The 27267-nt window shown below is 41.2% G+C and overlaps 1 protein-coding gene across 1 annotated transcript in view; it reads left to right on the top strand.

Annotated features, from left to right (window-relative positions):
• Positions 1-27267, top strand: part of PPP1R21 (protein phosphatase 1 regulatory subunit 21) — a 53504-nt gene that overhangs the window by 25608 nt on the left and 629 nt on the right. The window contains exons 9-21 of the mRNA XM_075204103.1: positions 2543-2692; positions 4851-4952; positions 5043-5131; positions 8821-8957; positions 9339-9431; positions 10279-10406; positions 11791-11943; positions 17148-17240; positions 17787-18008; positions 18564-18599; positions 21043-21159; positions 21609-21707; positions 25991-26119. Coding sequence (XP_075060204.1) covers positions 2543-2692; positions 4851-4952; positions 5043-5131; positions 8821-8957; positions 9339-9431; positions 10279-10406; positions 11791-11943; positions 17148-17240; positions 17787-18008; positions 18564-18599; positions 21043-21159; positions 21609-21707; positions 25991-26119 — 1548 coding nt within the window. The remainder of the gene's footprint in view (positions 1-2542; positions 2693-4850; positions 4953-5042; positions 5132-8820; positions 8958-9338; positions 9432-10278; positions 10407-11790; positions 11944-17147; positions 17241-17786; positions 18009-18563; positions 18600-21042; positions 21160-21608; positions 21708-25990; positions 26120-27267) is intronic.

Genomic DNA, 27267 nt, shown 5'->3' with positions numbered 1-27267 from the left:
TGTTCTCTCCCTGCTAAATGAGGTTAGAGGCTCATGTAGAGTTGGACATTTCATATGTTTTGCGAAAAGTATGTATTTCTGTACCAAAATGCGCAAGCACCGTCCCCTTTATGACTTGGTCACATCTTACACTTACGGTTCCTTATTCTTGGACAAGCAGAACATAGGAGGAAAGCGGAGGTCATACATAGGCTGCATACTGTAAGGGTGACTGAGGCAGCATAGGCACATGTGAGGAGATGTATCTCATGTGGTGCTGGTCAGTGAGGATGGTGGTGCTCATCGGCACTTTCTAGCCGCATCCGATTAGGTGACTGCTCAGGCTGATCGTATTTATTCATTAGTGTGAGTTGCTGTATTATATGACGTTACGGCCGTCTATGCTCATTACTTGATATTTCCATGTGGACTGTGGCAGAGAAGGAGATTCCTATTTCATCATTTAAAGGGAGAAAACGACAGATGTTTGGATTTCATTTAATTTGACTTTGTAGTTCATTTTATATTGAAAATTCAACTTTGGAATTTATTAATAACATTGTGAAGACATTATTCTCTCTCGTGCATGTGACGCTTAATACTGCTGTAATATTGTGTACAAATCGGTTAATGTGACTTGGCATTTACTACGAGCGCTGTCAAGCCGCATCTCTGCGCCAACTCTGCGTTTTGCTTTTTCTGTTCTACGTGGGATTTTTATATATACACTTATTACGCCTGACGTAACCCTGCCGCGTTCTGTATGCTACAGATGGACAGCTGGACGCATCTGTCTGAGCATATCTATGTACATGCGCTTTTTCATGTTCATCTCATGTTTGCGGCACAAATGGGTCCAACTCTACATGAGTCCTGTAGTGTGCAAGTCACTGTGTTCACAGAAATAAAATACTATCGGATGTTAGTGATGGGTTCTCTTTAATCCGTGTGGTGAAATGGGTTCTCATTCAGAACTATGAGGTGCACAAAAATTAGTTTCTCCTGTGTCATGTTAAAATATTGATGCCAGTTGTATGTTTGCAGGCAGAATTTTTTCTGTGAATGTATAGGGTCCTTAGCCATGAAATACAAGTTACTCCAATGTGAGAAGACTTGGGGCTAGATTTACTAAACTGTGGGTTTAAAAAAAGTGGAGCTGTTGCCTATAGCAACCTATCAGATTCCAGCTGTCATTTTGTAGAAGGTACTAAATAAATGATAACTAGAATCTGATTGGTTGCTGTAGGCAACATCTCCACTTTTTCAAACCCGCAGTTTAGTAAATCTAGCCCTAGATGTCAATTACAGACAGAGAAAAGTTGTATATGTTAAGCCGAGCACACACGGGCAGATCCGAGAGCGATGCCCACTTTAGTCACAGAATTACTACATAGTTACTATAAGGATATCCTTTATTCTATATATTAATCAGCGGATACAAGGTTAATACATTATTATTAGTGGTGTCCTCACGGTAGTACTTTGTCTTAGTATTACTGTTACAGCTTGTGTTTTATAAATCTATTTTAATTCACGCTGTTGATTACCTCAATTTTTTTTAGAACTGGTATAAAAGATTTTATATGGTCCCAGAACTTGTGACTTTTTATGTCCTAATAATCTAATAAAAGCAGTCCCCTTTATTATATGTCAGGTATTTATAGAACAGTGTCTGAGAATTGGGTTAAAGCAGCCTGCCTGCTGCCGCATGTCTGTATGTGGGCACAGAGTCTGGTACTTGCAAAATAGCGTAAAGAACAAATCCAAGTCCAAAATATCTTTATTTATTATATAGATAATATATACTAATATCACCTCTATCTAATATATACTAATATCATCTCTATCTAATATATACTAATATCATCTCTCCTCACAAAGTAGGACGGCTTTGACCAATTAGTGTCTGTGTTTTATCGGACCCCTTTTTAGCGATTTACAGTGGGGCCCAGCAGTAGTTTCTGGCTAATGGCTAACTCTACTATTTTTAATTTAAGTGCAGCATTCCCCTTAACCTAACTAAATATTCTAATAAAGCCCCCTCATCTGAACCCATTTAATTATTTTACTATTCAATTCCCAGATAGGAAGCTGCTCTAGTGTAAATTGTGTCTGGATTACATAGACTGATTGGGACAGATGGAACACAATTGTGGCAGATGGCGTGATCCATTCCTAAATGGGAGGAACGCGCTCTCCATAGCTGCGTTCATCTACAATGATTGTGCTCCATCTGTGTACAAGCCCCTCCCAGTAACCGGTGAACGATGCCGAGGACGGGGCCGCTGACGGAGTAGATAGGATTCTTAGTGGGAGTTTGTCATGATGTCAGGAAGAAGAAGTTTGCACATAAGGTGCAAATAATGGAGGTAAGTTGGGGTCTTCTTTTTAAAAGTGCTTTAATAAAAAAGTCACTGGCAATCCATATGATGTATTTTACTGAGTATAAAAACAAATTCTACTCATTACATTTGCATTATAAATAGTTAATCTGTAGAATATCTGCCACCTTTCTCTTGCTGATGAACAGAAAGTATTGATGAGTCCTCTAATTCCTTTTCAGCTGAAAGCCCGGGATTTAGTGAGCCAGGCCCTGTCCTTTGTCCAGGACTTAGTTACCGCTCTCCTGAACTTTCACACGTACACAGAACAAAGAGTCCAGATCTTTCCTGTAGATTCTGCCATTGATGTCATCTCGCCGTTAAATCAAAAGGTACAGCTCACAAACACCGTGCAATACTCAAAGTGACCCTATCTAACTTGGTGACCCATCGTAAGCTGATCAAACTGAAGCCCAGTGCTGCACAGGGACTGGCTATTAATCACTATCAAATATCCTGATTCCATGATTGACCCAATCCATACCTAGGCTGGGTGCACACTGCAGAAATGTTCTCCCTATGTACACACTATAGACATTTTACATGATTTACCTTCAGATCTGTGCTCTTCATCTGTCGTAACCATGGCTGAAAAGAGAGAGACTCTGCACAATCCATAGAGATCTATGGACACTGCCAGTCCGGAGTGCATACACACCGCAGGATTGGAACGACATTGTTCCATCGTTGACAGGGCCCTCTTAACAACATTATGGGCCCCCGGGCAAAGCAGCACCGGGGCATATATATATATATATATATATATATATATATATATATATATATATATATATATATATATATATATATATATATCGTAAAAAAAAAAGTGATTTTAAATATATATATATATATATATATGGGCCCTGCAGCCCAGGGGGCCCGTCAGAGGCAGCGCAAAAAAAAAATCCTGAAAAAGAAGAAAATACTTACCTTGCCGTCAGCTGGCAATCCGGCTCCCTCCCTGGTCTCCTCCTCCGTGCTGCGCTCCTCAATGGATGTCAGGCAGGTGTGATGACGTCACGCACGACATGCACTGCGAGGATTTTTTTTTCGCACTGCCTCTGACGGGCCCCCTGGGCTGCAGGGCCCCCGGGCACCTGCCCATTGTGCCCAATGGGAGAGACGAGACGGTCCTGATCGTTGAACGACATTTTTAGTCTGGTTTAAAAATCAAGCGATACGATACGATGAGCTTTGGAACGATAATCGTTCATTGTTGGAGCATAGACAGTAATGCAGTATCTGCCCAAACGCTCAATAATTGTGTGATTGACGGCATAATCGGCTGAAAACCCTGTCGTGTGTGCCCAGCCTTAATTAGGGATATCCAAAATATCTGTCCTTGTACCAGCTTTTAAGATCTGGAGTTGTGCTGACCTTCAATAACCCACTTGTGGGAAATTACATAAGATTACATGAAGATTAAGATACATCCGTTCACTGGTTACATTATCTAAATGTCAAGTGCAGACGATGGGTGCAGTGAGGTTTCACATAGTCCCTTACACCTCTTAGCGGTACATTACATTACCTTTCTGGCTTCCTTTTGTGCTTTCCACCAAGACCATTATATCATCTGGGCAGAGTTATCTGACCATAAAACACTGCTGAGCACAGTTCGTTTGAGCTGTTTTGTGCCGTACACAAGGGCGTAATATAAATGTATAGATTATATAATTGTATGTGTGACCATTAAATGGCAGATATACAACTGTTTAATCAAGAACAGTGTTTTTTAGACTATCACATTTTTCTAATTCTGTCCACATGAGCTGTATCTGTAATTTAGAACCTTGTAATACTCTAGATCCTAGGTTCTACATGCGTCATGTGTACTTCAAGTTCAAGGGGTGTTTCAGTCAATAGTTAAAGATTTTAAAATACTCATTTTGATTAGATAAAGAATGTAACGGCATACAAAATTCTTGGTTTAAATTAACTGAGATTAGGCATGTGCTTTAGTTTATACAAATGTAAGTGTTTCTTAACACACTTTCAGGGGTTAATAAACAAATGAAAGAAACGCCCATCTCTAGGTATATGAAAATTCTTGCATTCTGAAACAACCAAGAATTCAAATTGCAATCCCCATGTATGAGGGTATGTATTGCGCTGCAGTGTACTAACCAGTAGATGGCAGTGTTTGCCAACAATACAATATTTTATCCCCGTGTGTGTGTGTTCGTTTGGCCAGAATATTGTATAGACTTCATCATTAATCTCTTTTACATGCTAAATTGTACATTTTTCTATTGAAGACTTTGTAATTAGTGCGCACTGCTGTACAGACTTCAGATCAAACAAATATTTATTTTTCGAAAATGTAATTCCTTTGAAGGATTAGCGTGATGTGCGATTTTCAATTTGCTTCTTGTACTGTAGTTGAGAGAAGACGCTATTAATTGGCAGAGATGTATCCGCTAAGCTCGCTGCAATCTGTAATTGCTGCACTTTAGATCCGCTAACTCCCTGTTTATCATCATGCAGTTCTCGCACTATCTTCATGAAAATGCCTCTTACGTCCGTCCTCTAGAGGAAGGAATTCTCCTGTTGTTTGAAAGCATCACCGAGGGCACCGTTACTGTCCTGGTAATATTTCTACCTCATTATTTTTCTGCTTCTCAGCTGCAAATAAATCTCTGTTCGATTTACATGTCAAATTCCAACTTTCCTTCCCAGGAAACGGCGGGGAAGCTGCAGTTTTTTTCTGAGCACTTTGCATCCTATGTGTCTTATCTGCAAAAAATTCTTCCATACCAGTTAAAAAGGTATGCATTTATATTTAACGTACATTAATATCTAATTGCATTTGCCTTTCTAATTGTGGATATTTTTGGCAGTGATTGTGAACATGTCCTTCCCAGCCAGTGTATCTGTTGCCCCCCAGCACAGAGTGTAATTATAGTTGGTCCCAATGGTCTTACACCAAACCCCTCCTTGCCGAGGAATGTTGCTATGACTAAGAATGAAACCATCTTCAGATATTGCTGCTGTCCTTTGACAGAAACCTTTTCAATAATATCATTCAGCCGCGTGTACGTTTTGACATTGAGCAAATTCCCAAGCTGCACAGGCCCAACGGCATCCTTGGCACTACAAAATGTTGGCAAGGTTATGACAAATGGGGAATGAGAAATATTTGATGTCGAGCATAAAGAGGTGGTATACAATAAATTGAAATAGATCTGAAAAAATACTATCTGGAAAGTCAGTGAGAAATCTGAAACAATGTTTGTATTAAAATGTAGAGCTAGTAGTTCAATGAGTTGTTAAATGGTTCTGAGCTGTAGTGACAGTGGCACAGTGGTCAGAAGTACTGGCTCACAGTGTTAAGGTGATGGGTCTGGTTCCAGGCAGGGAACTCTCTGTATGCAGCTTGTATGATTGTGTTTGCGTAGGTTTCCTTCAGGCGTTCTGATTCCCTTCCACAGTCAAAAAACATACTGGTAGCTTATTTGTCTTTTGACAAAAATGGACATGTGTGTTAGGTGATTTACTATGTAAGCTCAAATGGGGCAGCGCTGCGTTTTGTTATATGTATGTATATGTTTGGGAGTGTGTGTATGTATGTATGTATGTATGTGTGTGTGTGTGTGTGTGTATATGTATATATATATATATATATATATATATATATATATATATAAGCCTAGCGGCGTGTGTTAGTGTGTGTGTGTGTGTGTGTAAAAAACTATTTTCTCAAAAAGGGCTCACCCAATTGACCTGAAATTTGGTATACTGACATTATTTGACAAAAATATTATAATGGTGAAGTCAGTTAACTTCCATCATCCCCCCTTCCCCCCCGTGGGAGGGGTAGTAAAGGCTAAATTTACCAGTTGAGGGCTCAAACTCTTGACCGTGTGGGTATTTATTTACCAGAGCCTGTGTTTGGTCATGGACAATTGTATGTCGCATTTTCACGAGTACGGAGAAGCAGTGATGTGAAAGTGCAGGTTATGAATACTGCCCTTCAAGGAAGACTGATTGAGCACAGCGATAAGGTGTTTAGCAGAAACGTTGTGTATCGAAAGGTTTTAGAACAGTAAGACGATGGAGATTAAGGATGTGGCGATGAAGATGAATGATGAGGTGGTGACATGTGGACAAAACCACGTTAAAAAAGGGCGCTTACGTTGGGAAGTAACGCTCTTCCCCTGAGGAGGCCTGGCCTAGCCCCAAATGCATGACAAGAACCTTTTTAACACCTTAAGTAGCTTGATTTGACTAGAATGCATGAGTATCATGCACGGGTTAACTTGTATGTGTATGTGTATATATATAGATATATATATATATATATATATATATATATATATATATATATATATATATATATAGAGATATATAGAGATATATATATATATATATATAGAGATATATATATATATATATATATATATATATATATATATATATATATATATAGAGATATATAGAGATATATATATATATATATATATATAGAGAGAGAGAGAGATAGAGTTGGATAGATAGATATAGCACCCCTCGCCTACCATGCCAGGTAGATATCGTAGTGAGTAGAGACCTACTCATCCTTGATTTAGAATCCGGCTTCCTACACCACCACCAATGTTTATGTTCCTGTGTTTTCTAAAATCAGCTCCACTTGGCTTTTTAAAAAGGGTCAGGGCAATCTTTGTCACTCATTTTGTTTTCATAAAAATCAGAGCCATACAGCAGAACGGAGGCATGATTGAGCGCTGCTGAGAGTGTAAGTGGAGGGGGCTATCACGTCTGCGCCTGTCGTTGTCCTTGTCTCTCCTACTTGCTTATCCTCAAGCGCCCGCCCAAGGATGACTCATTGCCTTCAGCCTTTACCATAGGCATACGTCAAGATTAAAACCTTACTACATTTTTTCATGTTTTTCTTTTTACTTTGGAGAACTAGTCTCTAATATTTGAAAATTAAATTCAGTTTATACCCCTCCCTGACACAAGTTTGCGCCCCCAGGAAGCTTTGTACACTCAGCTGCTGCCTAGTCAGCCTATTGGATAATCAGCCCTGGAAATTATATATATATATATATATATATATATATAAATAAATGATGATGATAATAGCAGCATGTTGGTCCCTTTGTACTGTCGCAGTCCCCTGTAAGTCCAGCTTTTATAAGCCCCGCTGCAGCACATGATATGTTGCTGCATATAACCGTGTTAGTGCAGCCTGTATTATCCAGCTTAGTTAATGCTTGAGGTACCTCTGTGGAGAGGTAGACAGGCACAGAAGCGTGTAACTTCCATCACTCCTACTGCAGCACTGTCCATTATTCCTTCCATCCTCCTCTTCCAGGTTCTGTGCTTGAACAGTTATGACATGTTTCTTTTTCCCTTTCCCCGACTTCTCTCTAGGGCTTATTAACAATGCATTATACCATGGTAACCAATCAGATGTTTGCTTTCATTGTCTAACTTGCACTGGACCTATAAAGATTTATTGCTGATTTGGTCGCTGACGTTCAGTGAAGACTTTGCACCAGTGCAGTGTTAGTAAATTTCTATCTTGGAAAATCTTACCTGGTGCTCTCATTCCCGGGGCTGTCTCTGTTGTGAGACCTTTGAGGGTGAAGCTGTGTTTTAGGAGAGAAATGAGAAAGTTGAAAATAGTGAAAGGAGCGGCAATAAAGGGCGATTGCACTTTCCATGTAACATTTACTCTTTTGCACACTGCACCGCTACAGAGTTTTCTGTCTCTCTCCGTGCGGCTCGGTGCGCTACTAGTTACTGAGAGCAGAGTAAGTTGGCCCATCTAGCAACACTAGTGTGCATCCATTACGCTTCCTAAATGAGGACCACTGTGTCATCTTTAAAGGGGTCCCCTTAATAACATCTCTAAGTGCACTGTGATGCATGTAACCAATCGCCGGCCACCTGAAAGATCAAACACTCGCTTTTACATATCTACTGCATATGCAAACCTTATTCAGACATTATAAGACCAGACTGGATATCCCATTGAAGTGTTTCTAGTATTGTGGCCATTTACTGCATGCAATTCTAATCTATGTGTATATGTTTAACTTAAACAAAACCGCTGTTCTGTGGGAGTCATTATGTAGATATATAATGGTCATGATTGGATGTGTTTTGTCTCTATACACTATAAAATCATTGTTTATTGTTATGTTAGTGGGAGGTATCTAGTTTAGGGCAGCTCCATCTCTGACACTGTCCCGCCTTGTAGCACTTAGTTGGGTCCCTCCCATGTGTCCATTTAATCTCCGCTAGTGCACACTATAGAATGCAGGAGGAATAGCAAACCTACAGTGATCTCGACACTTGGCCTTTCGGGTTGCTACAGCTCCCACTAGTGGTGACTATAAGATAATGCAGGGGGTCCCTTTAACTGGAATAAAAGCTGGTAAAACTGGATGCAGTCTCTTCTGATGATACACTTGTTTCCCTTTTCCCATTTCGATTTTCCCACCACCAGTTTGGAAGAGGAATCCGAGTTTACACTTTGCACAGCAGCTTTAAGGGAGCGGAATCTAGAACTCCACAGAGACATGAGGAGAATGACTGCTCTGTTTGAGAAGCTGAAGACGTACATTGCCCTCCTCGCCTTACCCAGTGAGTGCGGGAACTCTTGTACTTTAAAAGGGAAGTAACAGAATGTCTAAGTAGGCTTTTTAAATGTAAATATAATTTAGCTTTACAGTGTAAGTTTTAAAAAAATGCTGATAATTTTGTCTCTATACAGAACAGAGGTCGTGATTTATGTTATTATGTGTTCATTTTGTGTCCCCACTGCAGCCTATGTATATAGACACATACTGTATAGGTAAATAAGTTTAGGGATCATTCTCCCACCTCCGTCAGTGATGTTCAGCTGGAACAGCAAGAACGTCTTGAGTACTTCAGCATTAGTATGCAGCATTTCTCCAGGGTCTATCTGCAATATTAATGACCTGATTCCCATTTTAATAATCTATTTTCAACTAATTACTCCAGGCACAAAGCCAGAGGGTTTGCTGAGAATCAACTATGGCTCTATACTGACACAGATTTCTGGTGCTCTCCACGGACTTCATGATATTCTGAAAGGTAATGTACGGAACAATCATGATTCATTTATTCTCTCGGTGCTGTCTGTAATCTGATGCACACAGAACATATTCATGGCGGTATTTCTAGCTATCAGCTCATGATCTCTGCAGACTTCACATTCCCCTGCTGCGTTTCCCCATCGTACACCGTACATTTGCGCTGAAACTTTTTTTTTTTTTTTTTTTTAATATACAATGTTTCTATAAATATTTATAATATCTATAATGCATACACAAATATCAGCTCTTGAGTTATGGGGATAATCAGCTCTTCACGATTGGTCTCTAGCGTGATATTTCATTTATTTTTGAGCTTTAGATTAAAGCAAAACATCCCTATTTTCAGCTGCTTATTCCGTTTGGGAGGTCAGTTTGGTTATGATAAGGGTCACCATATTAAGCACTGTCTTTGGTTTATAAGGGGGTGTTCTATAATTCATATGTGGTTACACACATTGCCCAGTCTGAATGGGCCATGGTAATATAATGTCTATTGTATTCATCAAATCTAATTGGATTGGCAATTGACCACACTTATATCTTGTCCAGTCAAGGGTCAGCCGGTGACTTCAATTTGGTTTTCTATCATGCCAGATCTAATAGTCAGACCATGGACAAAATCCAAATCCGTGGCTGCAATGTATACTGTCTGTTATACCATCTAAATGTTCATATGTGCTCTAGTCGGCTTCTGTGCGTATCTAACTGATTTTATATAGTGTAGCCATCGCCTAATCACAGTGGAATAATATTCATCACTTCTCATAGCTGCGCTTAACTTTGGGCTTTTTACCCAAGAGAGCCTAGATGTTTATGATCATTTGTGCTTGTTTATGTCATTGCAGAGCTTTCCAAGCACTATAGTCATAAAGCTGTACTCGAACAGGAGCTGCCAGCAGCCACCGATAAACTTAAAACCACAAATGATTGCATCTTGTCTTCACTCGTTGCTCTAACCAATGCAACAAACAAGGTAGTGATATTGCTCAAGTTATTTTGAATGCTTTCCTCATGTAGTTATAACTTCTTATACTAAGTGGTATTTTAAAGAGTAATTAAACCGGTTTTAACTTTGCGATATATGAAAACCTGTGTATTAGTGAGCTAAATAATATACCGGAAATATCTGATGTGTTTTATGCTTGGCTTAATTGGTCCAGCATGCTCTCTTCTCTATTCTTTACAGAAAGAGAGGGTTGTGCTTCTCTATCTGGAAGCATAACAAAGCCAGAGCTTGTGAGAAATACTCCATACAAGCTACATATCTTTAATTTCGCCCACAGGGACAGTTAGGTTTCAGCAGTATAACTGACATGCTCTGCTTTGCAATTTGAGATTTTCATCCTGTAGCAAATCCACACAGACGAATGTCTAAAAAATGTCTGGCTGAAGGTGCTTTGTGCGGGTAGTGTTGGTGGGAGTAGGGTAAGCTCTGATAAAGAGATGGTTATCAGAGAGCGTCTAAACACTTGAAGGCTGTGGGAGAGTCTGATCGGGTATGGAAGGGAATTCCATAAGTTGGTAGTGGCACGGGAGTAGTCTTGTAGGTGGGAGAGAGGGTTGGTTATAGAGACTAGGCGAGCCGTAGGACAGAGGTAGACCTAAGAGGGCAAGAGGGAGAATATTTGAGATATATGAAGGGGTGGTTGTTGAGGGCTTTGTAAATAAGCGTGAGTAATTTGAATTGGATTCTGGAAGACACAGGGAGCCAGTGTATGAATTTGTAGAGTTGTGTGGCAGATGTGTAGAGATGAATGAGGAAGATCGGTGTTGTGACATTTAAGGTGAATTGAAGCAGGTATAGAAGGGCGTAGGGAATGCCAGCTACGAGGCGGCTGCAGTAGTCCAATCATGTTGAGAGAATGGTTAAGAGTTTTGGTAGCATCCTGGGTAAGAAAAAGGTGTATTCTGACAATATCTCTAAGGTGGAGGTGACAGGACTGGGAGTGAGTCTGCTTGTGAGGAATAAAGCAGAGGGTGGAGTCAAGTGACTCCAAGGCAGCGGGCTTGGGAGACTCAGAAAATTGTGGTGTTATTGACGGTGAGGGAGATTTGTGGGGAGGTGGTGACTCTGGTGGGAGTTAGGAAGATGATAACGTGTGGGTTGTAGCTTAATTTTCCAAAATAGGGATTGGATATATAATTCAATCCACTTTTTAACGTCCGCAATAGAATGTTGGGGTGTCGCTGAACGGTACATTGTATCTTAATGCTTCATGCAGGAGGGTAAGACCAGACTGACAGGAGTGTGTTGCTGTTGAGCAGTGTAGCTGCTGAATATTTTAGAAATAATGGTAAAAATGACTAGAATTGTAGTTACAGAAGAATTCGACTTATTTAATTTATTTTCTCTTTAGATTGCGACATTCTTCAGCAACAACCTGGACTACTTCATGTCCTCATTAAGTTACGGACCAAAAGGGGGCCACGGGTTCACCAATCCCCTCTCGGCTGAAATGATGCTTCAGTACAAGCAGAGAGCCGCCCAGTACATGAAAGCTTTAAAGATGGTTTGTATACAGAGTAAAAACTCTTACATTCTAGTCTTTAACCTGCATTACTGCCTGATTAGAGAACAAATATTGTCTCTTCAAAAGCCGACATTTCAGGCAAGTAGTGAGTTCTCCAGCACAGGTCATTAAAAATTTAGCTCTCAAGCAAAGCGGATACTGCTGACAATTTGTGCTGAACAAGTCTGGTCTGCAGCATTAATTTGTTTTCATGCCAGCATAATGTCTGCTACAGGACATGTTCTGAGCATTGTGATATTTAAAGCTTGCATTATAATTGGGTAGTGTCTGCCCAGAGCGTGGCTTTCACCTGGAAACTGGGCAGCCATTAATTTGTAGAAATAAGACCTGCTTTTATTCCCGGTATCGCTGCGTATGATGTTCTCTCTGCGTTCAGTAATGATGATGGGTCCTTTGTGCTCAGTTGTGACAATGTAAAAATGTTTTTAGGAGAAGAAAGTGGGGGATGCGGCTGTTTTACAGAGTATTATGATTGCTCAGGAAGAAGGTGCACATTTTATGCAGTTAGTCCCGCAGGTCAGATGGAGCCCAAAGTGCGTCTTGTTTTCACTGATGCTCAACTGCAAATGAAAAAAATATATATTTTGTATTCTTGTCTCTAAAGCAGCAAACTTTATTTTTTGCTATATTGCTCTTATCTTCGTGGTCATGATGATCTTTTTTAAAAAAAGAACTCTAGCCAAATTAAATGGTGATTAGTTTTGGATGGAGTTGAAGGAGAAACTGGCGCAGTTCGCCGGTTTTGTTGGTGTCTGTGATGGCTGTAATGGTTCCACGGCCGCTCTCCTCTCTACACTTGTAAGGCTGGGTACACGCTATGGTGTTTTCAACCGACTATTGTGTCAATAAACGACGGTTCGGGCCGATATCTCGTTACTGTGTACACAAAGTACTGATCGTCCTTTCATTTGATTGTTCAGCAGAACTATAAATCTTGTTCCAACGTCGTTCCAATCCAGCAGTGTGTACAAAATCACGATCAGTTCCTCAAACAGCGACTCCTTTCTAGGTGTGTGTATTTAAGTTTACAATGTCTCTACGTCTCCCATGTGGTGTGGTGTCAAAACGACAATCAAATGTGAATAATGTGCTTTATTTAAATTTACTTAGTATATTGCTGCCGGGAAGTCATATATATATCTTCAGTGTGTACAGAGATCACAATTTTTTAAGCCCAGGTTATGACAGACACAAAAAACACAGCCAGGACGCTGAATCGTGCAAAAATCATTAAACCCTGTATAGTGTGCACGCATGAATCGACAGACTGATCAAAACATCAGTCGTTGGTACAATCGTTGTAGAAAACACATTGCTCGGATAATTCTGTCGTGTGTACACAGCCTTACTCGGCCTGTCTGAAGCAGTCTGATTTGGGTGTCCTTGCAATTCCCCCTGTAAATTTGTAGTTAAAATATAAAAAATGATTTGACACATTTGGTGACCACTATTCATTGATACCAACAGGGTAGACTTCCTGTACCCTTGTAGATCGGATGTGTACTTGATTCCTCTGTACTGCCGCTTCTCCCTCCCAGAATCCCGCTTTCATACCTTAGTTGCAAACTTTTGCTATAATTGAACCAATGCTGGCTCCTCTCCTCTCCTCCCCCAATCACAGGACTGTCTGCCCCTCCTTCCCCCAGCATCCTGTGTGTTTTTGAAGAGCCACCGTGATGTTTTTCTGTGGCCACTCTAAAATCCTAAAAGTGACCATACTTATAAACTGCTGGTATACTCTAGGCAAAGTATACAATAAGGAATAAAGGTTGAACAACAACACAAGAACGGGATACTGCAAAAGTAAATGGCTTAACTTCTCTGTATGTCCTTTGTCCTATTTTTTGTCTTCTCCTTCCTTTAGTGTCATACCTGATCCCTTATCTAATTTTCTTTTCATCTCTTTATTGCACATGGTTTTCAGTGATTTTCCCTGTTGCATACTTTGCTTTACAATCTGTATTATTATGTAAAATAAGAGTACTAGGAGGGCTAATTATGTCTATACTTCCAATTAACTTGACAATAAATAAATTTACTGACTTGAAATTCTGTCTTCATCCAGATGCCTCGCACACAGCTTCCCTCCTGCTTCCCAGGCTGACACATTAGACAGGGTTATACACTGCTACTTTCTCCTCTCCGCTTCAATGCTTCTATCTTACAGTTGTGTGAAAACGTATATAATTACTGAAATATATAGTGTTATGTCTACCAGACTTGTGTGTTTTTGTGTAAAATTGCAATAATATTGTTAAAGCTCCTGAGTTTAGTAGTGCGGTTGCCATATATGGAGATCTTTCAAGTTAAGTTTATATATGATGTGGCTTAAATTAGTCATCAAAGTAAATTCACAGTTTTGCATAGATGTATTTCCATATATTTAATTGGAGCTGTATCCCCCTGCTCAAACCACATTGGTGTCTTGTATAGATGACATGGATAAAGATTTGACTCGTCTTTCTGCTTTTAATGCACACTTCTGCCACAAGAGCGGCAGTGGTGAGTCCACTATGGCATATTCTTTTCCCCAGAGGTGCACAATCTGTGGGTGTGCACCCCAAGTGTGGTCCTATATTCTGTGTTTCAAGTCCCCTATTTGTTATATATGTAATACATATTATAGGAAACCCCAACTTTTAAGGTCCCAGAACAATGGTACATTGACATTTGAGGTTATAGCTAAGGAGAAAAAAAAAAGTTGAGCTCCATTGATTTCTTGCACACTTCTGTCCCCAGAGCTCCAGTGGTGTTGGGACATTTATTGAATGGTCCTTTTCCCAGAGCTGCGGTCGTAGGTTATTTATAGAACCACTCCTCCTGCCTAGAGCTGCAGCGGTGGCACATTTATTGAACACTCCTCCTGCCTAGAGCTGCAGCGGTGGCACATTTATTGAACACTCCTCCTGCCTAGAGCTGTAGCGGTGGCACATTTATTGAACACTCCTCCTGCCTAGAGCTGCAGCGGTGGCACATTTATTGAACACTCCTCCTGCCTAGAGCTGCAGTGGTGTTGGGACATTTATTGAACACTCCTGCCTAGAGCTACAGCGGTGGCACATTTATAGAACACTCCTCCTGCCTCGAGCTGCAGCGGTGGCACATTTATTGAACACTCCTCCTGCCTAGAGCTACAGTGGTGGCACATTTATTAAACACTCCTCCTGCCTAGAGCTGCAGCGGTGGCACATTTATTGAACACTCCTCCTGCCTAGAGCTATAGCGGTGGCACATTTATTGAACACTCCTCCTGCCTATAGCTGCAGTGCTGGCACATTTATTGAACACTCCTCCTGCCTAGAGCTATAGCGGTGGCACATTTATTGAACACTCCTCCTGCCTAGAGCTGCAGTGGTGGCACATTTATAGAACACTCCTCCTGCCTAGAGCTGCAGCGGTGGCACATTTATAGAACACTCCTCCTGCCTAGAGCTGCAGCGGTGGCACATTTATTGAACACTCCTCCTGCCTAGAGCTGCAGCGGTTGCACATTTATTGAACACTCCTCCTGCCTAGAGCTGCAGTGGTGGCACATTTATTGAACACTCCTCCTGCCTAGAGCTGCAGCGGTGGCACATTTATTGAACACTCCTCCTGCCTAGAGCTGCAGCGGTGGCACATTTATTGAACACTCCTCCTGCCTAGAGCTGCAGCGGTGGCACATTTATTGAACACTCCTCCTGCCTGTAGCTGCAGTGCTGGCACATTTATTGAACACTCCTCCTGCCTAGAGCTATAGCGGTGGCACATTTATTGAACACTCCTCCTGCCTAGAGCTGCAGTGCTGGCACATTTATTGAACACTCCTCCTGCCTAGAGCTATAGCGGTGGCACATTTATTGAACACTCCTCCTGCCTGTAGCTGCAGTGCTGGCACATTTATTGAACACTCCTCCTGCCTAGAGCTATAGCGGTGGCACATTTATTGAACACTCCTCCTGCCTAGAGCTGCAGTGCTGGCACATTTATTGAACACTCCTCCTGCCTAGAGCTATAGCGGTGGCACATTTATTGAACACTCCTCCTGCCTAGAGCTGCAGCGGTGGCACATTTATTGAACACTCCTCCTGCCTAGAGCTGCAGCGGTTTCACATTTATTGAACACTCCTCCTGCCTAGAGCTGCAGCGGTGGCACATTTATTGAACACTCCTCCTGCCTAGAGCTGCAGCGGTGGCACATTTATTGAACACTCCTCCTGCCTAGAGCTGCAGCGGTGGCACATTTATTGAACACTCCTCTTGCCTAGAGCTGCAGCGGTGGCACATTTATTGAACACTCCTCCTGCCTAGAGCTGCAGCGGTGGCACATTTATTGAACACTCCTCCTGCCTAGAGCTGCAGCGGTGGCACATTTATTGAACACTCCTCCTGCCTAGAGCTGCAGCGGTGGCACATTTATTGAACACTCCTCTTGCCTAGAGCTGCAGCGGTGGCACATTTATTGAACACTCCTCCTGCCTAGAGCTGCAGCGGTGGCACATTTATTGAACACTCCTCCTGCCTAGAGCTGCAGCGGTGGCACATTTATTGAACACTCCTCCTGCCTAGAGCTGCAGCGGTGGCACATTTATTGAACACTCCTCTTGCCTAGAGCTGCAGCGGTGGCACATTTATTGAACACTCCTCCTGCCTAGAGCTACAGCGGTTGCACATTTATTGAACACTCCTCTTGCCAGAGCTGCAGTGATGGCATTTGAAAATGGTATGATTTTTGTGAAGTGAGACTTCTGTCTTACTGATGTGGGAACTTTGGTGTGTCGGATGCACCTATACATGAAACTAAGGTCAAAAATCCAACTTGTTTTTTTGTTTTTCTTTTAACACTTAATCTAACTTGTGTAAGTATTATACACAGCAAGTTAGGGACAGATTATCAGACTTTACTGCATGATATACAAGTGACAATAGGATATATTATTTAGACTTTAGCATAATAGATTGTGGTTGGATCAGAATGTATGCAGCTTATGCAATGTTTATATGAGGCCATTATATACTAGTATTGTGTCTGGATAGAAGGTCCACTTCAGTATGTAGTGCATAAACATATTGTTAGATGTTTGCCAATTGCTGGGAGGGGAGGAGTAATGCCGTTATGAAGAACTGAATAGTCGCGTCTATTACAGGCAATTCTGAGCGTGTTCTGGTGATGTTGTCTCTGATGAGCATCTCTCTTGTTACAGCCCCACCCATACTCTGTGCCTTATGAGGAGGCGTTGGTGAATCGCAGAGTACTCCTGAGTTCCACGGAGAGTAGAGAAGGTCTGGCACAGCAGGTATGTCCTTATTAACAGCAGGAACGTCTGTGCATGTACTACAGCTGGCCACATCCTCTGCTATATGTCAGGTGATCATTATCGAAGGCTGTGTAGCCCCAAAGCTAATGCAATGCCTGATGGCAAATTGATCAAATCATTATTGGGCATGTTGGTCAACACAATGAGATGATGATTACTATTGGCCTATGTGTGCAGTCTATTGTAAGTCTCAAGTGATCTAGCCTTTCGACCTCAACTGATAAGTGAGACCACAATACATATCGATCCTATTGCTCGATGTTGAACTTGTGCGGCACAGTCAGCTAGATAAGATTAACAATTCACAATGCATGAGGAGTTCTTAAACGTTGTAATATTAAAGTCAAAATAGGCAACGGTGCATGGAATGTTTTGGTTCAATACAAGGAATCAATAGACTGTGTAGACGTACTTGCAGAGAGGAACACATGCAGTGCTTGGATCCTATTACAGATGTCATAGCTGGCAATTTGCATTGACTTTCTCCAGTCTTGCTTGGCCCACGTAACTCTGATGTCTCAACAGGTGCAGCAAAGTCTGGAGAAGATCAGCAAACTGGAGCAGGAGAAGGAGCACTGGATGCTGGAGGCCCAGCTGTCCAAGATCAAGTTAGAGACCGAGAAAGAGACTCGAAGGACGGCTGACTTACTGAAGAGCGCCGACAGAGGGCAGTCGGGAGAATTACCGCGGGAAAACGCCTTGTTACACGGGACAGACCATTCCATGGAAACAAACACTACAAGTTTAGTAAGGAATTCTCAGTCTCTTTATTCAGATTTGTGTTTGCTCATTAAAGGTACTACCTGAGCAACAAGGATAAAGTCCACCTCTGTAGACTGTGGTTATATGTGCAAGATAAACACAAATGGGCTATAATGTAACTGTAACCTGTCTCCAACTGTGTGTTATAATGTTATATACACTTTAGGTGGTGTAAACAGAGCTTACTAGTGTTGCCGCTTGAGCAGTTGGCTCGGTGTATGCAGTACTGTCTGACCTCTGCCGCCCCACCTGTGTACTCAACTTAAGAACGTCAGCACTCTGACATTGGCAGATATAGATATAGATATAGATATATATATATAATTAGTATGCACGTATATATAGTGAAGTGGCATCTCCATTTTCACTAGTGGTCAATAGTGTGCAAATCACTGACACACGTTCCGTAGTGTCCCAGGCAATCCAAACAAAGCCTATGCGGTTTCATCGCTCAGATCTATATTTATATTGGTAGAAATCTGTTCTACATATGGTCTGCGTGGCTGTTTACCTTTTGCTAATATATGTTTCTCTTTATAGGTTGGCATGTTGACCACGAGTAATGAAAATCTGCAGGTATAGTAGTGTGTATCTTGCTACACGATTCTCCATCTGCCTGAATTCAGATTAGAGAACTGATTCTAATTGACTTAATATAGCCAATTTCTATTGTTTGTGTAATCCTTTGAATGACTAACCCAAATAGGTGGTTTTGGTATTTACTTGATGCACAGCTTGATTGTAATTTTATATAATCATAAATATGCTGTATATCCTAGCTTTCATATTACATATGAATATATAATACTGTCTTTCTTTTATATAGTATATGCGATCATTTCATCTTGTTTTACACCAATAATAGGAAACAGGGGGAGCCAAATGCACGCATACCTTATTTATATATATATATATATATATATATATATATATATATATATATATATATATATATATATATATATTATTATAGAGAGAGATAGATAGATATAGTACATTCCATTTATGTATAGTCTGTTAGCTTCTCATTCTCTGAACATACTTCTGTAATGCTTGGTGCACAAGGGCAATGCTCCAATCAGCAACCAGCTTTCATATACAACTGAAGCATACCAAAGATGCTCAGCAGAGCCAGTTTAATGTGAAATATGACACTAGGCACAGATGCATTTTGTGGCCCCATCAACAGGTTTCTACCCATCTGTCTGTGTACTCAGACCCAACACTACACAAAATCACCCTTTCCAAATTCCCTCTCATTACAGAGACAACGTCCCTATTATTGTGCTTACTTTGAAGATCATAGACAGTCCTGTGGTGCAGTGCGCTGTATTGTCCTCCTGACATGTCCTTATGATGTGTCCGCTGCCTTGTTCTGAAGTGGGCGGGCATAGAACAACCTGTAGCCAATCATATCATCAGACTGGTGGCAGCAGCACCACTCCTGTGATTGTGTTCATGAAGACAGGGCTGCATATGGAAGGGGCAGGTGGAGGCCACAGAGCGAGAGATCAGAGTTGGGTCCTTAGCAGAAAACATTCATGTGGGAAAACACACCTAGGGGTATATTTACTAAACTGGGGGTTTGAAAAGTGGGGGTGTTGCCTATGGCATCCAATCAGAATCCTTTTATCATTTATTTAGCACATTCTACAAAATAACAGCTACATTCTGCTTGGTTGCTATAGGCAACATCTCCACTTTTTGAAACCCGCAGTTTAGTAAATCTAGCCCCTAACGTCTTAATGTAATGATTTAGTATAATGAGGAGCTCTTCACAAGTTATTGAAGTGTTGTCCACCATATTCTGAAAGGACCTAGATCGTTAACTTTAAAAGACAACATGAGCGATTGTAACTATAAAATGCACCCATCACTTGTACAGCAAAAGCTGCCATTTTGTGGACTGAACCAATAGTCATGAGATTGCAAACAATCAATATACTATGAGTCAGTGACATTACTGAGGCCTGAGGCACAAAGTGCCTCATAAATATTGATCATGAAGTGCCTCAGAGCTGTCACTGGTTGCTAGTAATAGATAGATGGCATTTTGATGTATCCTGGTTCACACATAGTGGAGCCAGACATTTTGTGGGCTGAAGGCAATGGTTATACTTGATAATAGTTAAAGAATCACATTTGACATAAAAAAAACATGGAAACGCCAATATGAAGCCGCTTATTAGGGCATTAAACGGTCTATATCCACCATGGCCTTGTGTCTACCTAAGTCTGGACTTGTGCCTGAGCGATGCAGCACCATTCTGCCACAAGAAAGTTGTGTCGTCCCAGATGATCCAATAGATACTCAGTTTTGGTCAGATCTTTTGTCTGAGTAGGCCCCTGACATATAACATCCTGGAGGTCACCCTTCCTGTCGGGAAATACATGATGCAGCATGGGGTGAAGATGGTTATTTAGGTCCATTAACTAGTGATTAGCATTGACCTTACCTCCTAAGGGAATAACTGCACCAAATCCATGCTAAGAAAATGTGCCCCCCAGCATTATGGAACAAACAGAACCCTTCATTGTTCCTCCTGCTGTCGCCATTTACTGTGTTTTCCTTCAGAGTTCCATGCTGACATCACCTTAGACCCTGTTGATCATGAATATTAGTAAGTTAAGCTGTCTTAGTCACTGAAACTTCTCCCAAATTCTCCCCAACAATGTCCTCTTTTTTTCATAGCCACTGAGGAAGCCAGGGCAGTCCAACATTTATCATGTTAGGATGTTTGCCTAATTAGCAAGCAAACCCACGCCAGTGTGGAAGCCCTGGCTTTCAATATGCTTGGTGTCCCTCACGTACACAGGTATATCCATGTTTTGTCCACTTCCTGTATCCATATAATTGTTCTTTTTTTTATGCTGCTGTCACTCTCTCCTCGCTGACTGCACAGGCCACGGGTTTTATTTAGATAATACCAGCAAGATAATGACTGACAGTTCAGGTGTTGATTAGCCCTTTGAGACTGACTGGTCATTCTAAAAATAATCCCCTTCTTGTCATGAACAGGTTCCAGATTGCAACTCAAGGGAAGGTCTGATAAAAAATCATTACATGACAAGAATAGCAGAGCTCACAGCACAGCTACAGCTGGCAGACAGCAAGTCCGTTCATTTCCACGCGGAGGTGAGTCTGGATGCTAATCCTGTGCAACTATAGACCTATTATTGTGTTTAATTAGACACGTTATATTAAGTGCTTATCTGATATGTATAGTAAATACTTAAAAAGTTATTTTGTTGTTTTCAAATAAATGTGAGTTTGAGGTATAGTTCTGTGACGATATTCATTAATCGATGCCATAGGAACTAGTGACATCACTCAGGTTGGGCGATTCGGGTGACCTCAATCAGGTACCAGACCCTACCATCCTCAGGTCTTAGTGATGTCACTAGTTCCTAGTGCACTTACAGGTTCATTCTCCTGAATATTGTCTGTGTGTAGGTAGAGTATCATGTGCAAGCCCTGCCTCAGAATACCGGGAAGGCCAATTTTAAAGCAACCATAAGATAAATTACCCCTTCGATCCAATCTGTAACTTGTACTGTTTCACCATTTGTGTTTTACATTTTCAGTGTCGAGCTTTTGCAAAAAGATTAACATTGTCAGAAAAATCCAATCAGAGCTTAACGGAAGAAACAAAATCGGCCTGTCAGAGCACTAGCAGACTGCAGGTAAGGGCAGTCCGTCCTCGCATACCTCTATTTATCCGTCACGATGCCCATCCACAGGGAAGGCTCCAACATGTACAGTATTTCCTACGGAGTGTGTTTTCCATTAGGCTCCTGAACCACCCAAATTAGGAGGATCGTTTAGTTTAATGTAATTGTATTACTTCATCTGTCTGCAGAAAAGAAAGTAGGGTTACATTTTATGGCCTTAGTAAATTTAAGGTCACATGGATGGGTGTCCTGACATTACAGGTTGTGAGGGTGCAAGAAGTTATGAAATGGTTTTGGTGCTTTTAATTTGCAGTAAACCTGCACAGAAATGTATGGAAACGGATAACACATTTGACAAGGTTTTTGTCTGACTCCATTGTTCATTTACTATATGAAAGAGACATGTATAATATCAGACATCGCAGCCAGGCTCTCCCCATCCAGCATAGTGTCATTGTTTTGGAGGAGAGAACGCAATTGATTATTTATCTGATCGTGAAGCAGTGTTTCCGTCACATCGTTACTCAGCTAAAAGCGAATCCTTGAACAAAGAGCAGGACTCACATAAGTGAATTATGACTGAACCATTTTGCTGCATTGCATTCTCTCTGCAGTGTAATCATCCAGCTTCTCTGCATTCTGCTGTGACACAAGGGATAGGGAGTCACACAGGAGGACTGTGCAGGCATGTTTCAGGGGACATGTATGTTGTCTTCTTGCATTCTCCAGCCGCAATAAAGTGGAAAGTCTGCAGCTAAGATATTTTCCCACATTAATTTTAAGCAGTGTGACCTCTTCCCTCCATTGATTTACTCTGCTGGGAAGTCCACGCGAGCTGGGGTTGTCCAGTGCCTTCTGCCGGGAGGTAGGACCATGCTTGTGGCTGCTGGTCTCCTGGCCGTTTGAGAACAACTATGGTTACTTGGACAATCATTAGTAAGTTGAACACAGAGAACATACTTGTTTGTCCCATTGACTTAAGTTAAGTAAATAACAGCAGTGTTCACTTCTAATCATCTATTTACCTGTCTACACCTCTCACTTTTTTTTTAAAGAATAATAAAGCCTAGATAATTTGCGGCTAAGTTTGTAGACACCGTGTCGCCCACTTTGATCATCATGGCTTCTCCTAGCCAGCAAAGGCCGACATTGTGTAACCGATGTACCTATATATTGCCTCTTACATTACATTTAAATGAAGGGTTTCTCATTCTTAATGTGCATTAGACCCAGCATGTGACCACCTTTATTGTATCCAATCTTCCTACCTTGCTCTTCCTCCTTTATAATCAGATAAGCACAGAGCGCAGCGTAGTGGTGTGAGGCTCCTATGACAACGGTGCTGGAAGACTGGGCTCAAACACATCTCTATGAAACAGAGATAATTCATGCAACTGGGTTATACTTGGATCCGCTTTAAAGTAGAGAAGCTCAGGCTCGGTTCCTCGAGAACCGAACACACCCGAACTTAGGGGATCCGAGTACCGAGCTGTGTCGCGCACCCTCGGAATTGAAAAGGAGGCAAAACATCAATGTGACGTCGTCTGATCTCGCGAGTTTTGAATTCCTTTTTAAGATCCAACATAATTTGGGCGGACCCCCAATTTTCTTTTCTGTCACTGCTGTGTGCCAATGTGTCCTAGATATGCTAGGAACTGTGACCTGTGAGGTGGTCAAAATTGACTGCAAATGACTTGAAATTAGTGTTATTGAGGCTAAGAATAATGTAAGAACAAAAAAACAGCAAAATTATGTGATTTTAGCATATTTTTTTCTAAAAAATCCAAAACTAAAACCAAAACACACGAGGGCGGTTTTGCCAAAACACGAAGCTAATCCAGATTCAAAACCAAAACCAGTTCACTGGGGTCAGTGAGCATCTCTACTTTAAAGGGTTTATACACTGATGTTGTCTTTAGTATGACCTGTGCCCTCAAACCCCATATATGTAGCGCCACTTTCTGGGAGCTATATTGATTCATTATAGCAGCCGGTACAGAAATGAGTCCATGCATCTTCAATAGAGGTAGAGCTGTACTGAAATGGTTATGGACGGATTGAGTCCTATGGCTTCAATTCCGACCAGATCCCTATCTGGGTGGAGTTTGTACGTTCTCCCGGGTTACCTCCGGGTGATCCTCCCACACTCCAAAGACATAACTGTAGGTTAACTGGCTTCTGAAGAAATTAACCCTGGTAAATGTGTGTCGGTGTGGTAGGGAATATAGATTGTAAGCTCCGCTGGGGCAGGGACTGATGTGATTAAATATTCTCTGTAAAGCGCTGCGTAATATGTAGGCGCTATATAAATGAAGTAAAAATAAAAAAAATCAGCACTGAGGAGCAGGTTACATTTTGGAGGGGTTGTCCAAAAGTTGACAACAATTTTAGGTGTAAGACACAATTAAGAAAAAGAATATGTAAGGTTTTCATTATATTTCCTGCTGAACAATGGCCGGCTTACCCTTGTGCGCTGTAATGATTCTCTACCGCTGTGCCAGATAAGCAGAAGCTCTTTGTAGACAAACGTGTTTTGATCTCATGCTAATTCTGTCTCCATGTAGAAAAGAATATTAGATGTTCTTGGTTCTCACATCAGGCCTGATCGCTTTATAGAAATTCCTTCTAAATAGCATTTCATTTTTCCTCTGTATTAATGTCTCGTCCCATTCTCCCCTCTTCTTATCTACTCTCATTCCCTGCTTCCTTTATTCCTTGATGACCTTTATGTTGAAGAATACAGATTGCCATCAGCAATGCTCCAGTCTCGTGTTTGGGACATGAATAATGTAGTCTGCCATTTGTGCGTACTGTCAGAAAGATACATGGATGTTTTAATAACCGCTAGTCTAAGTCTAAAGGAGAATTTATGGCACATTTCATATTTTGTTTCCATCCTTCATGTTTTGTTTTAGTCTATAGAAACAGAGTATTTTAGATGCATTTTTTGTAAGGGTTTCTGTGGCTTATATAAAGAGCTTAGTAAAACATGAAGCAGAAAATTCCCCCCTTTCATCTGGGAGAGGGACAGATAGAAAGGGTGTTCAGGCTGCCAATTACATATCAACAGAGCGTTCCTCTTCTAACTGTGTCCTGCAGGGGGCAGTAGTGGCTGCAATTAGTGTGCTGGTCAGGATGATTGGCATCCTAATCACCCAAGCCAAGGAGTCTCCCAGCATGAAGGGAGGGTGTGATTTATTTATTTTAAGCTACAAGCTTTGGATAGGCTGTACATAACAAAGGAGGACTGGTCTCCGATGTGACAGGTACTCGCTATTTGCAACGGTGCAGGTAGAATACAAATAGTTAAGCTGGGTACACACTACAAAAAATTACTGCAGATGCGATTTCTGTAATGATTTTACCAACGACTGAAAGTCCCGATGAGCATGCAGATTTATATGTACACACATACATGATTTATCTTCAGATCTGTGCTCTTCCATCTGTCATAACAATCGGCTGAAAAGATCGTGACTCTACACACTCCATAGAGAACTATGGACACTGCGGGTCCTGAGTGCATACACACTTCCATATTTGCACAACAATGATCGTGATTTTTAGTCTGTTTATAAAATCAAATGAAACGTTATGATCAGCTTTGGTAGGATAAAACATGATCATGGGAGTGTACACACTAATGTGATATCGGACCCAACAGGCGTTTATCGTGTGATTGACACGTTAATCAGATTATAAACCTGTAGTGTGTATTCAGCTTAACTCTGAAAAAAACCAATAAGATATTATATTAATTTTCACTAAACTGATCCAAGCTGAAGTTATTGGTTGATGTGGTTACAGCACATCCTCTCTTCTGTGTACCGTGTAATTATATAAGCCCCTTCATGTGTGTATTCACTTATTAAGATGTCTAGTGGAATGAGTACACCTTTATATAATATACACCGTAGTCAGAGAGGCCTTACTTCATTTCTGCAATTGTTTTGTTTTTTTTGGGGGGTGGGTGTAATCATTCGACCGTAGGTGGGAGTACTTCATTGGTTTTACTCTTAACAAACTCTTACTGCACATATACATAGTACAATATTACAGCCTATATAGGGTGAATATGTTGCAAAGGGTTCTCAGTTCCACATATGAATAACTCCAGGTATCCGCTCCTAGTCGCATGTACTGTACATGTGCACAGAGCACAATGTCATACATTGCATAAAGTCTATGTGTTCTCTACTAATTCACTAGTACACGTTATAATAACCGTACACTCCAACAACTGCAATGCAACTTAATCCTTTTAAATAAGCAGTTTCTTTCTTTTCTCTCCTTAGGATGAATTAATCACAACAAAGAGGAGTTATGAGGATCAGCTGAGTATGATGAGCGATCACCTCTGTGTTATGAACGAAACGTTATCAAAGCAACGTGAAGAAATAGATACTTTAAAAATGTCTAGCAAGGTGAGCGAGGGGTTTAGCTCACATCTGCGGAGGAGTCATTGGTGTGTCCTTAGCACAGGAAATTAGCTTTATATTGATACACTTTGGCAGGAAATTGCAGTAAAGTTATCTCTTAAGGGCTCATGATTTTGAATACACATGAACTGCATCCAACGTAACCGCATATCCACACAGGTAAATTATAGGTGCACTCACTCCTGAGGACTGGATGCTTCTGGGGAAGCTGGGAATGTGCCTTTTAATTTTGAATGACCGGTATCTACACACACATCACAAAAAGATCAATTTCTATGGGCACAAGTAGCTGCATTACGCTCGCACACCTACCAGGTCTGTATGTGAATTGACATGGCACAACGTGTGCAGTATTTATAAACTCCATACATATGCTTGGTATAAATTCCGCAGGCTCAGCAGTTCTGTATACATAAGCCTGTGCAATAAATTTAAGAGCACTTAAGGTAGTTGAAAGGCACAAGGGTTGTGCAAGCAGTGACCCACATGTAGCCTACCGAGTGAAAGTCCTCTAGCTTGCAGCCCCTGGAGGCATGCCCTGTAGCTTGCCGTCCCTGGAGGCATGCCCTCTTGCCTGGAGCATGCCCTCTGGCTTGGCGACCCTGGAGCATGCTCTCTGGCCTGGATCATGCCCTCTAGCTTGGCGGCCCTGGAGCATGCTCTCTGCCCTGGGTCATGCCCTCTGGCTTGGTGCCCCTGGAGGCATGCCCTCTGGCTTGCTTCCAGAACGGTCAGAGGAATGTCCAGTTTTTTATTTAATCTACACAGCAGAGAACAGGTGCCACAAGCACCTTCAGAGGTTAAACGGGTGTTAGCGCCATGTGCGGATTCCAAAACATTGAATGTTGGGAGGTATGCTGGATAGTTTTCTTACTTATTGCACTTGGAGTAAAACCCCTTGATGCCTATACAAAAAAGTGTGAAAGTTAGTAATTGCATTGCAGATTGGTATTCAAGCTTTTTATTTATTTTTTTCTTATAATTATCTGTAGCAAATGAGCAAGAAACCACCAAACATCTGTTTTATTACACTTTGTCACTCTCTTTAAGTGTATGCTGCTCAGTTTAATCACATAAACAAAGTTTTATTAAATGAATAGGAATGTAACTGTAAAGTACATTTTAATTTATTT

Source organism: Mixophyes fleayi, chromosome 3 (genome assembly GCF_038048845.1).
Source record: "Mixophyes fleayi isolate aMixFle1 chromosome 3, aMixFle1.hap1, whole genome shotgun sequence".
In the NCBI taxonomy this organism is placed as follows: Eukaryota; Metazoa; Chordata; class Amphibia; order Anura; family Limnodynastidae; genus Mixophyes; species Mixophyes fleayi.
The sequence above is the reverse complement of the archived record's forward strand: the minus strand, read 5'-3'. Positions and strand labels throughout refer to the sequence as shown.